Source organism: Papio anubis, chromosome 14 (assembly GCF_008728515.1).
Source record: "Papio anubis isolate 15944 chromosome 14, Panubis1.0, whole genome shotgun sequence".
Taxonomy (NCBI): domain Eukaryota; kingdom Metazoa; phylum Chordata; class Mammalia; order Primates; family Cercopithecidae; genus Papio; species Papio anubis.
The window spans coordinates 50,370,228-50,384,178 of NC_044989.1; the positions used below are offsets into that span (position 1 = coordinate 50,370,228).

The 13,951-nt window shown below is 34.6% G+C and overlaps 1 protein-coding gene across 32 annotated transcripts in view; it reads right to left on the bottom strand.

Annotated features, from left to right (window-relative positions):
• The window catches only part of NRXN1 (neurexin 1), a 1,145,126-nt gene that overhangs the window by 137,293 nt on the left and 993,882 nt on the right, over nt 1-13,951 (bottom strand). For 20 of the 32 annotated variants that reach the window (XM_031655575.1, XM_031655556.1, XM_031655557.1 and 17 more), the window contains one exon: nt 1,176-1,265. The exons of the other annotated variants lie outside the window; for them this stretch is intronic. In XM_031655575.1, the coding sequence (XP_031511435.1) occupies nt 1,176-1,265 (90 nt within the window). The remainder of the gene's footprint in view (nt 1-1,175; nt 1,266-13,951) is intronic. 32 annotated transcript variants of the gene reach the window in all.

Below are 13,951 nucleotides of genomic sequence, written 5' to 3' on the forward strand. Positions count from 1 at the left end.
AAATTCTCAACTTATTATAAATGTAGTGCTTTTGCTAAAAGACCAATCAAAGATATTTATTACAAATCAGTTTTTAGTGGATCCCTTTCCCCTTTTACATCAAGATCTTATATTGTTGGTGTCTTAAGTCTAAATTGTTAAATTTTAAAAATGTAAGATAACATTTCAAGTATTTGTCATTCTGAAATTACCACTGACAGAAACTAATACATAGCAGCTGAAATCTAATTTAAATTTTATGGTAAAAATTTCATAATTCACATAATGTCCACATATATCTATATTTTATTCTTTAGTGCTGTTTATTTTTTGAAGGCAATCATTCATTGTTATTTGAATTATTCTATTTTTCCGGCAATCACACTGAAAAGAAATGCATGGTTTACACTGAGCATCTCAGAGACAAAAAAATTCCAAAAATATTTTTTCTGATTGGCTTTCAGCAAGTCTATCAAAACAAAACAAAATGAAAAAAAAATAGCTTCAGATGTAAAAAGCGGCTTCAGGAATGATACACAAACCGATGGAGAAATTATGGCACATTTCCATCAAACAGCAATCCTTAACAACAGTCCCATTATCATCAAATTGAGTATCCAGTTTTAGCAGACTGCTCTCTGCTCATAAAAGCATGCACACAACTTTAAGTTCAGTTTTAATTAGGTCTTGTTCCCAAATCCTCTTAGAAGGTTGCAAACGTTAAAGGGACTTCATTATGACCGGCAATTCATATTGCCCACTATTTAAGATTCCTAGAGTTTAAACAAAGAGTTTTTTTTTTTTTCAGGACCATAATAAAGATATCAGAACTACATATATTTTAGTTAATAATTTAGAGGCTGGAACATGTAATATAATCTATGAATGATTTATCATTTTGGGTTAATGCTTGCTGTGAGTACCCTCATAGATTGAGTTAGTGGATTATATTTAACAGTCCCTTTAACCTTAAGTTAACTGGGTAAGATTATTAAACAGCTGGTACGTCTAAAAATGTATAGAAATTATTATACAAGGTATGCAAATATTACTATCTACATTTTACTGTTTTAAAGTTGTTTTTAATTTAGTTTTACGGAAAATTTATTTTTTATGTTTATTAGTGTTACAATGAAGTACTACTTGGTTATGTTCAAATTATTTTTTTATTTGAAGTTTTAATCAATGTTTTTTACCTTTGTCGAGTAGCCATTCATCAACTACTCGACCAAGTCGATATGGAATTCGCTGTCTAGCAATCGCCAGGCGCTCGTTATCATTGTTTCCTTTAAAGTTTAAAGAGACATTTCATTGGTTAAAATCTGTAAGGTCAAAGGTTAAAAGTTAATACTTAAAGCTTGAGCTATACAGTTGCCACATGATTTTTTGAAATTTGGAATTTTAAAAAGTTCTACCTAGAACATTTCATGTTTCAGACTTGTCATTCATTCATTTATTTTATTTTAGCAAACAAAATTATTCCTATGTTAATTGAAAATTAGAAATCTGCATTTGAGCTAGGTTATTAAACTTATGTTATAGACAGACCCGAACAACCAATTTAAACAGCATATAATAGCTTTACAAAAAATGACCATTGACCTCAGGGTTTTGTCTTTTTGATGTTTCTTATTAACTAGTTAAACATGTTCAGGTGAAACAGGTTTAAGTTTTCAAAATACATTCAACCTCTTATTCCAGATTAATAATTTATGATCACCAAACTTAATACCATCTTTGGCACACTGAAGCATCTAAAATAGGCCTAGCATACTTTATTTCCTAGTCAGAAAACAGAAATTCTTATTCACCTCATTTAAGAAAACAACAAAGTCCAAATAGTTCTTGTGTATTTCATACAAATTGATTTATCAATCACTCGGACATCACAAGAGAATACATCTTGCATCATCCAGATATGTTATTATAGGAAAAGGCTTTGACAAAAGTGACTTTATTTGAGCGTCCTTGAGTTTCATTTAAAGCTTAACATGTTGAAGCAAATAACATTTGAAAAAATAATTAAATGTATGTTTTTATATAGTCAAATAACTGCTTTTTATTAAGTTATTCTTTAAAAGCATGACACCTTAAGGAACAAATGCAAGCCACAAACAGTGGCCGCTATTCATAGATCTAACCTAAGTGAGAGCCCTGCTTCTTTGCATAAAAAATTATCTGCTAGAAACACTGTTTAAATTGACCTTGAATATTGCTGGCAAATAGATGAGTGTTTTCTTGATCTGTAAAGCACTTAGGAAGAATCTGAGATGCCATCTCAGTGCTGAATTCTGTATAATGCAAGAAGAGATTTTCTATTCCATTAGAATTAACTAACATGGAAATTTGAGCTAAGACATTTTGGCATTAGCTCAGATGAGGACTCAGAGGTGAAAGAAATGTTGAACACTAGTACTATCTACATACAAAGACTGGAGCATTTTGTTAGAGAAGATAAACAAATAAATTTACATTTTATTTCTCTGATTTAGAATAATTTATAAGTGCTTTCTTTTGCTACTCTTATAATACATTATACTTACCACAATAAACCCAGCATAATACTGATTACACGCTTTTGGAGACACAGAAAAGAACTATCTTTTAGACCTCATCTGTTTGTCATCTGAATGTCTATATGACTGAATGTATTTCACACATTAATATTTAATTTAAAATGCAAATATCAAAGTCAAGGCAAATATAAAGTTTAATGAAAACATTAATATGTATTTTATATTTACATTACATAGATAAAATATGTAAAATAATATTTTATAATGTGGGAATACAGTTTTGTTAAACTAATGATTTTTTAAAAAGCACACGAATGGTACAAAATTCCAACTCTGTCTTCCATTTTTAAAAGTGTACACAATTTGTGTTCTCTTTTGTATGTTTGCATATATGCATATTTGGACATTTTTTTTTAAATGTAATACTAGTTACTTTAGGACAGTGTGATTATTGATCAATTACGTGTTTTTGGCTTATATGTGATTTTATATAATAAGCATGTTTGACATGTGTAATTTGAAAAGCAATCACAAAATATTTTTCAAACACACATACCCTTTGCTCTATAGTCTTCTTTGTCACTCAACACTCATTCCAGCTCACACTAGTATAACACTTCTGACAACTTTATGATTAGGTGGTTCCTTATGTTTTTCATGCTAGAGTCTTCCAATCATCAGGAATGACCCACATTCTCTCAGACACCATCCAAATCTAGGTTGCAAATCCCTCTTGCCCAAGTACTACTACAGTCTATTGACAGACCTCTCTGCATCTTCTCTGCAATTAATCACACTCATTTTCCACATCTCAGTCAATATCGAATCACGCCACTTGTCTAGTATAAACCTTTTCATTTCTCTTAGGATAAAATCTCAGACCCTTAGTGAAGTTTATAAGTAATTCCACGATCTGGTCCCTTCCTACCTCTCTGTCCCCTCTCACAGCCATCACTGCCTCACTCTGCTCTTTTTATCCTTATGAGACTTCTTTCAATTCTTCCACAGTTTTTCTTTCTTCTCTCTGGGACTTTGCACATGTAGCTTTCTTTATGGGAAATACTCTCCCTTGCTCCCACCTCATCTCCATTTTTCATTAGCTAACCATTACTAATTAATGGAATCTTCTTGGCAGGAACATTGTTCCCCAGAAGGTATTTCCTGATGTCATCAGGTTAGATTAGGACACTTGACTATGTGTTTTGTAGCTCCTGAAACATGCCCTTTAGAAAGAAGCATTGAGCCTATGATTGCATACTTGATAGTTTGCCTTCAAACTCTGAATATCCCTCCATGAGGTCAAGTACTATGCTACTACGTGCAGTATTTATTATTTCTTCAGTGTTTACTTGCACAATACCTATCACATACACTCCTATGAAATATCTGTAGAATGAAGTAGTCAAGAAAATATCGTTTTTAGTTCTGGTGGCTTCTGTTGTATTATTAACACATTCTTACAACCCAACAACATTAAAAAGAAAAAGAAAGTAAATACTAGTGTCCAGAAAATAAACCATTTGTAGCTAAGCCTCCCTTTGCACTTTCCAAAGGAAACATCATATCCTTCACTTATAATTTTATTTTTCAATGAATTGTCACTGATTTGAACATCTCTACAATCAGTTCATTATTTGTTTAACAATAAATTCCCCGTGTCACAAAATTGGTAAACATAGTTATTATTAGTAAGGAAAGGTTGGGGAAAAAAGTTCTAAATAAGACAGGTGGAGAAAAACCAAAGTTTTATAGATTATTTTAATGACTTTAAAAAAGATCACATAAACACATGAATACATTCACACATACATACATACAATTTGTCCTCAGACATTTGACTAGTATTAATAGAATAACTGTGTGATTGATACAGTATGACAGTATGATGTAAGTCAACAGAAGCTTTTGAAGATTCTTGCTGAGACTCAGCTAAAGCAAGAACATAAACACTGAATTCGCAATGATTAAAGAGGTCACCTAACAACAACAATAAAACAATGTAGAAAATACAGTAGGCAGTAGACACAAGTATGAAAATATGTGATAATATATAAGAAAGGTAGCCACACAAGGGGATCATATCTTCCTACTATCCCAGAATATCAGATGCCTACTAATTTAGTGAGCACTGTTTTACACTGAAGAACTTTTTAATTACAGGACAGACTTTATTCTTGTATGGGTAATGAATGGAAAATCAGATGGTGCTTATTCAATTCAATATAGGCCTACTTTATTCTCTAAATTCTTTGTTCTCCTACTAGAATAAAAAACTAGTGACTTTTCTGCGGCAAAATTACATGTAGATACATTGTGACATGGTTTGGCTGTGTCTCCACCCAAATCTCATCTTGGATTATTGCTCGCATAATCCCTAAATGTGGCAGGAGGGACCCAGTGGGACATAATTGAATTATGGGGGTGCGTTTTTTCAATGCTGTTCTCATGACAGTAAATAAGTCTCACGAGACCTGATGGTTTTATAAAAGGCAGTTCCCCTGCAGATGTTCTCTTGCCTGCCACCATGTAATACATGCCTTTGCTCCTCCTTCAACTTCCGCCACGATTGTGAGGCCTCCCAGCCATGTGGAATTGTTTAGTCCATTCAACCTGCTTTTCTTTATAAATTACCCAGTCTTGGGTATTTCTTCACAGCAGTATGAAAATAGACTAATACAGTAAATTAGTACTGGTATAGTGGAGTACTGCTATTAAGATACCTGAAAATGTGGGAGTGACTTTGGAACTGGGTAACAGGCAGAGAATGTAACACTTTGGAGGGCTCAGACGAAGACAGGAAGATGTGGGATAATTTGGAGCTTCCTAGAGACTTGTTGAATGATTTTGACCACAAAGTCTAGCCTGAGGTGGTCTCAGATGGAGATGAGGAACTTATTGGGATGTGGAGCAAAGGAAACTATTGCTACATTTTAACAAAGAGACTGGCAGCATTTTGTCCCTGCGTTAGAGATCTGTGGAACTTTGAACTTGAGAGATGATTTAGAGTATCTGGTGAAAGAAACTTCTAAGCAGCAAAGTGTTCAAGATTTGACTTGTGTGCTCTTAAAAGCATTTAGTTTTACTCATTTATAAAGATATGGTTTGGAACTGGAACTTAAGTTTAAAATGGAAGCAGAGCATAAAAGTTCAGAAAATTTTCAGCCTGACGATGCAATAGAAAAGAAAAACCCTTGTCTGAGGAGAAACTCAAGCCAGCTGAAGAAATTTGCATAGGTAATGAGGACCCATAGGTTAATTGCCAAGACAATGAGGAAAATGTCTCCACAACATGTCAGAGATCTTTACAACAGCACTTCCCATCACAAATCTGGAGGCCTAGGAGGAAAAAATGCTTTTGTGGGCTGAGCCCAGGGCCTTGCTGTTTGCGCAGTCTCGGGAATCAGTGTTTTGCATCCTAGCGGTGGCTAAAAAGGCCAATGTACAGCTCAGGTCGTTGCTTCAGAGGGTGCAAGCCCCAAGCCTTGGTGGCTTATGTGTAATGTTGAGCCTGTGGGTGCACAGAAGTCAAGTACTGAGGTTTGGAAACCTCTACTTAGATTTCAGAGGATGTATGAAAATGCCCAAATGTCCAGGCAGAAGTGTGCTGCAGGGAGAGAGCCCTCATAGAGAACCTCTGCTAGGGCAGTGCAGAAAGAAAATGTGGGTGGGAGTCCCCACACAGAGTCTCCACTGGGGCACTACCTAGTGGATCTGTGAGAAGAGGACCACTGTCCTCCAGATCCCAGAATGGTAAATCCACTGACAGTTTGCACCATGCACCTGGTAAAGCCACAGACACTTAACATCAGCCCATGAAAACAGCCAGGAGTGGAGGCTGTACTCTGCAAAGCCACAGAGACAGAGCAGCCCAAGACCATGGGAACCTACCTATTGTATCAGCTTGACCTGAATGTAAAACATGGAGTCAAAGGAGATCATTTTGGAGCTTTAAGATTTGTCTGCCCCACTGGATTTCGGATTTGCATGGGGCCTGCAGATCCTTCATTTTGGCCAAATTCTCCCATTTGGAACAAGTATATTTACCCAATGCCTGTACCCCCACTGAATCTAGGAAGTAACCAACTTGTTTTAGATTTTATAGGCTCATAGGCAGAAAGGACTTGCCTTGTCTCAGATGAGACTTTGGACTGTGGATTTTTGAGTTAATGCTAAAATGAGTTAAAACTTTGGGGAACTGCTGGGAAGGCATAATTGATTTTAAAATGTGAGGGCATGAGATTTGGGAGGGGCTGGGTGGGGGGAATTATATGGTTTGGCTGTGTCCCCACCCAAATCTCATCTTGAATTCTAGCTCCCATAATCCCCATGTGTCATGGGAGACACCCAGTGGGAGAACTGAATCATGGGGCCAAGTTTTTCTCATGTTGTTCTCATGATAGTGAATAAGTCTCTTGAGACCTGATGGTTTTATAAAAGCAGTTCCCCTGCACATGCTTTCTTGCCTGCCACCATGTAAAATGTGCCTTTTCTCCTCCTTTGTCTTTCTGACATGAATGTGAGGCCTCCCTGGCCATGTGTAACTGTGAATCCATCAAACCTCTTTTTCTTTATAAATCACCCAGTCTCCGGTATTTCTTCATAGCAGTATGAAAATGGAAACATTGTTTACCAAATGAAGACACATCTAAATAAAGTACAGTGACAATGTCTTTTTAATAGATGACTCTCCAAATCCTTCCACTATTAGGTATAAAATAGTTCAGAATGTTTAGATTCTCCAGGACTAGGCCTATATTTTTCCTTTACCTCATGATTTTCATAAAAATGTTGCATACTAAAAGTGGTAATGGAAGTATATTATTTTAAAGAATTTCTCAAGATGTATTTCTTTACAAATTCATGATATTTACTTGTAAAATATTGTTCAGTAGCTTTGCATGATTTTGTTGATTATATCTAATACTGTACACAGTTCAATATACATCTAGAGCTTACATGCAATATAAAGGATATAAACCATTTGATGAGGAAAGGTCAAAGGCAAAAATAATTTCCAATAACCTTTTATTTTCTTTGGAAAGCTTCAGAATCTACTATCAAATATGCTGGGATGTAGAAGTATTACATAGAGAGTTTGTGAATGGTCAGTGTAAGTGGGCTTAAGCTGATAGGTGAGATGAAAAACAAGTGGAATGTCCCTGAAAATTCAAATCAAAACAAAGTTGAATCTTTCGAAGAAGACATTTTACCTTCAAGTATTCTAAAACAGAGGTAAGGATAAAGCAATAATGACCCACTTTTCAAGGATCTATACATTCTGTGTTATAAAAAGGGTCCAAAAGGAATTTCACCTTTTTCTAAAAGCATACAACCCTACTATAGCAACATGCTGGGCAAATAGTCTTGATTTATAAAAGCAGAGCTTCTCATTGAATAGTTAAAAGATAACAATTTAGTTTCACACTTTTCCCATGATAAAAGCAGGAGAGGATTTTCCTTTGATTTCTTTCCTTTTTCCTCCAGTTAATTTTGTGTGGTTTGATCTGTTGGTACCTCCACTGAAAATGTCAGTGACAACATACGTGCCTCTGCTGAAGTAATTTTCAAGCAATGAAACTGCATGTAAAATTTGGTTTTATTTTCCTTTCAATTTAAGAAAGAATTAACTATTTTTGACAGGAGGAAAGACTCCCTTCCCCCCAATCCCTGTAGTAATGCCATTGCAACAAGGTACAATCTCTAATTGGAGTGACCACTTTGTAAGGTACTAAATGTCATTAATACTTCAAACAAGTTTCCTGGGGTGAAGAATTCAAAGAAAAATCTGATGGCTTACTTGGAATGTGAACCCTCATTTGATTAAATCCCAGATAATTTTATTTGCCTATTTGTCTAGACCAAATATTTGCATCTCCCAAAATTGATCTATCGAAAACTAATTCCAAATATGATAGTATGAGGAGGTGAAGCCTTTGGGAGCTGATTTGGTCATGAGGACAGAGCTCTCATGAATAGGATTAGTGCCCTTATAAATTAGGCTCCAGAAAACTCCCTTCCCTCATTCTGTGATATGAGGATACAATGAAAAGATGGTCACCTGTGAACAATGAAGCAAGCCCTCACTAGAAATGGAATCTTGTACTTGCTAGTCTTCCCAATCGAAAGAAATAAACTTTTATTGTTTTTAAGCCACTCAGTTAATAATATTTTATTATAATTACCCAAATGGACAAAAGCACCGTGTAACAATATTTTGTCACATTTTAGTCCATTTATTCTATATAAACAAGCAGACTTTCGGGAAATGAGAGTAATTTCAAAGAATCAAGGTAAGCAGCACAAAGCAATAAAACTCAAATCCTTGACTTGGAGTTAAATTTCATGGTGTGACTCAGAGAACAAAGGTAAATAAAATTTTCATCATATTTTTATAACTATTGGTCAGTAGAGACAAGGTTTATGAACATCACTGATGTATAGTTTTTCTCCTTTCATTTTAGATCTTCACCCTTGTTGTGTAATTTCTCCTCAGAAATAAAAGTGTCAGTGTTTGATATGACATATTAATATCTTTGGGGAAAAAATAAAGAAAAACAATGTTATGAACCAAACATTTGTGCAAAATAATATGAAAATAAAAATGACAAGAACAAAAAGATACTTGCTTCTTTGGAAGGCTTCTTATTTCTTGAGTTTTTAACATTGGGAAAGGAAACACAAAAGGATTCTGAAAGTCATCTATACCTCAAGAGAAGATTAGTAACCTGTGTATAGAATGATTTTTAAATGAGAACATGACATTTGGATATATCTAGGCCCAGAAGGCAAAGTAATAGTTTTGTAAACATACTCTGATTTTTTAAGTGCAGCATAATCACGTAATTTTCAACTAAATGCAATGTGTATTGTTGTCATATAGACCATAAAAATACCATAATGCCTAACTTAGCTGACAATGTTCCAAATAAATAGATTTTGAACATCATTGGCACCTTTTGAGAAACAAACTTTTGAAAAATATAGCTACTCTAATAAAACATTTATCTTATATATTACTTGATTTCTTATGTCATTAAAATGTGTACATAACAAATACACATATCTAATTGGCTCCAGTCTACTCCAGTTTCATCTTGAACCACTTATCTCTGACTCTTTAAATTAGTCACTTTGTAATTTTTTCAATTCCTTTAGCTAAGCCAATCCCCTTCAAACCCGACATTCTCCTTTGCATTGCAAATTTCTTGCATCCCTGTGTACTCAACATCTCTGCCCACCTCAACACACACACACACACACACACACACACACACACACACATACATGTGAGGCTGGCTAAATCTTTTTCTTTTTTAACTATCAGCTTATAGATTTCTCAAGGAAGCATTCCCTGTGTCCCCTACTGCTCCACCAAATTATTCTAATTAATGAATTCTTCCACTATGCATTCTTATAATACTTGGTAGCAATATCTATAATCATGATCAAATAAGTTCATGTAATTGATTCTAGATTCTAGATTCCTTGTGAGCAGGAGCCATGTCTGTCTTGTTCAATGCTGTATGCCTTATCAATAACACAATGGTGAGCCCATGGTAATTCCTTGATAAGTAATTTCTAAATGAAAACTGAACCCACATAGTTATGCAAAAAGTACCACTTGAGGTAATTTTTTGCATAATGATATAGTGGTATTTCTTGTTCAAGATTTATAAGGCAGTGAGATTGCTAGTATCCACTAATATATATATATATATATTCACAAACACTATTGGGTTGTGAGAGGAATAGAATTTTGCAAAATGTTATAGTAAATTTTGCTTGGACATCAAATTTTCTTTTTTCTTCTTGACCATTTAGTGTCCACTAATTATATATGTGTGTGTGTCCATTTAGTTTATTCAGTTTGCTAGACACTAAACTAAATAGAGATAAAATATGTGTCTCTCTGTATATAATATATATAGTTACTGACTCATTATATATAAGAAATGAATCAGTAATTCTGCTTATGTCAGATGCTTATTTCATCAATTTTGAATTTGCCATTGTAGTACACAATAGGACAAGTCTTTTAAATCTTATTTTTATGCGTAAATACAAGTCAATGATTTATAGTCTGAGGTGAGCTCTACTGTGGTGCATATACATTAGGAGAAAAATTAATACCACGTGGGATCTTTTTTTTTTTCCTAATTGTGTAGAGACCTGATCATGCCAATCTTTGATTTAGTCAGGGGGAAATTTCTGCAAGGGCTTCAATTCTCTAATGACTGTGTATAAGAAACACAGTCTTGGACTTGATGAACCTTCAAAATATGTATCATCTCCAAGACTATATTTTCTAGATGAATTTTAGTGGTGAATTCTTTCAAATAAATCGAAATGTTGATACTCTGGTTTCTCTTCACATCATATTAGTATTTTACTAAATTGAATCTTTTACTAATTGAAATGTTAACCCTCCAAGGAACATTTACTTCCAAAGTTCATCAATAAATATATCAATGCCTTGTAAAGAGAGCAACTTTCATTTAACCAAGGCAAAAATGATACAAAGTTGAAGCTTATAAAATCAGGTAGCAGAAGTTATGGATCTTCTAGCCTTTGTAACATGAGGGCAGAGGGCTTCTAGAGTTTGCCTGATTCGTGGCTGATAAAGAGCAGTGAGGGGCTTGGATTATCTTCCGGACTTTTAAGACCTCACTGAATGATGAACACACACTACCAGAATCTAAGGATGGTTTTTATCAGACAACAGGACCAGACTAGCCAGTAAGGCTACGATTAAGTTTCATGCATGCTGGGAAATCCAGTTTTTCAGTATGAAAGTGGTCTGTAGGTAAAGAAACTAAAGAAAACAAAGGACCACCAGAAAATAGGAAAATAATGTATTGAGGAGCTTTATGTTTTATGCATTGTGTTACTTGCTTATATAGGTTATCTTATTTGATCCTGGTATTGATCCCAGACCATAAGTACCTCTTATTTTACTGATGGAAAAACTGAGGCTCAAAGAGATGACATAAAACTAATGCTGCATCATACATCATAAAAAGAGGAACCATTTCAACCCAGATATAGCTGACTCGAAAGCTGTTTCATGGAATAGTTATAAAGTAATATCTCTTAATACCCTGAGCCATAAGGGACAACATCTTCTCTTTAATCCTTACAACACTCTTTTGTATAATGGAAGATGTCATTAAGGTTTGTCTACAAAGTTTCTGTCTTCTAGAGTCTCGGGTGAGATTGCCCTTATGGACACATGAAATCAGTAATCTTCCCCAAATTCTCAAGGATTTATCAGGAGGATAATTTTATCATCTCCATTTTATAGATTAAGACAGTGAAACAGAGGTAATTAAAGTGATCAAAGACCTATAACAGTGGAGATTCCAGTGACAAGCAGTATTTTGGTTTTTTTTTTTCCTTTTATAATGATGCCCTGTATGCATAGCCATTGGAGACATAAAATATTCCAGACATTCCTTGTCTTTACCCCTAACCTATAAGAAAAGCCACAAGCATAATAATCCACCAACTTCAGTGCTTTTTGGATGTTGAACCTCTCCAGAAACACATTGGAAATGGAGAGAGGATCCTAGTTGTGACACCAAAGACCACTGTACTTCATTGACTTGTAAGACAAAAAGAATACTGCAAAATGTTACAGTAAATTTTACTTGGACATCACATTTCCTCTTTTCCTTCTTGCCTATTTCTTATCTCTGCATTTCCTTTTACACATCTCCAGAAACCCAGTGCTTTCACGCCACCTGTCAATAACTCAAGGTGTATATTTACATCTGCGGTTCCTACATATATCTCATGTTCCAAAAATACTTCACCTTCATTCTTCTCTAGTGCCAATAATTAAACCCTGGTTTCTTTAGTATAGCTTGGCTAGATGTGAGAAAAGCAATCGGATTCAATAAAGTCAATACATAAGCATTAACCATGTACTCTGAAATTATTGTGCTCTGAAAGGCATTCATCAATACCTCACATGGATTCTGTTGTCGGAGAGCTTACACTTTGTCTAGGGAGTCAAGGGGCCAAATGAGGAAAGTTAAAAAATAAAAGATTTAAGTAAAAGTTCAAGATAATACATAATGAGCTATAAGTATGCAATTAACCACCATGTGAAATATTTTAGTTCCCATAGAAGTTCAGAGAGAACAATGGATTAGGGCAAAGAAGGTGTGATGGAACACAAATGGTTGCACATAGATACAATCAAAATTTCACTGAAATAATAATGAGGTAAAAATTTGTCATGATGTGAATATTAATCCTCAGAAAGTTGACAATTGATCATTATCTTAAACTTCATAATGCTATTCATCCCACATCTATTTTTAAATAAATAGACTCTCCAATAAAACATATTTAGTCTCAAAATATAATTACAAGTATGACCAATAATGGTAAAATATTTATGTCATGAGATATGAAAGAAAAGAAAAAACTGATAAGTAAAATGCACTGAAAATCGGCAAGAATTTGAAGGCAATGTGTAAAAGTGGAATATTTGTGTTAGGATGGAGAAATTAATGGTGATCTTTTTTTAAACTTCAATTTTATATTATTGATACTACATTTATGCACATTTCAACTTTGTTCTCACTGCTTCCTTAAACACATATACACACCTCATTTTCTCTAAATTAAATGCAATATATTAATGTAATGCTACAGGAAGAGGGGGTGGTGCAACTCAAGAGTTCTGTCAGTCATTCTCACAGCTAGAGAGAGCACGCACAGCTCAAGTAGGGTGATACGCTGTTCGTGACTAATGCTTCAGATGACATCCCAGCTCCTTATGTGAAACAGCAGGCTTTTATATCCAGTTAAACAATATCTTCATGTGAGACTGCTGTGATGTTGGGCGTAGAAGGCCGCAGGCTGTCTACTACAGAGTTCAATGGTGCTTTGGGGAAGAAATTGGAAGCTTAGTGCATGTCTAACTAGCTTAAGTAATTTCTCCCTTTACATCCCTCTCTTATGTGGATTTACATTACGATATCTAGTGTTTCTTTATACAAGGGTTTGTAGAAGCACTTGTTCCCACTAGCTACTTACATTCAAAATTTTTGGTTTGGATATTGTTTCATCAGATTAGTTTGAAATAAAGGTACCCTTGTGAATTTTGGATCTCATTGCCTGTGTGGATTGAACAGTGATTTAAATTTTCTTCCCTAAACCTTTAAATGCTGTTTGTTTCCCACTGCAAAGGGATTGGAGTATCATATCAAAAACCAGCAGCAAGAAATGAAAAGCAGCAGGGACAAGCAAATAACAAAATACAGAACCTACTGTGATAAATTAAAGGTCATGCTCTGTTATCATGCATACTAAAGAGTTCTTTTGTGCTAGTTGTGTAGCATTTAAGACAGAAGAATGGTTTAACAGCTACAAAGACAGGCAGAGCCATTGATAGATATCACTAAATACTGAGAATAAGAAAAATGAAATGTAAGAGCAGCCCCACA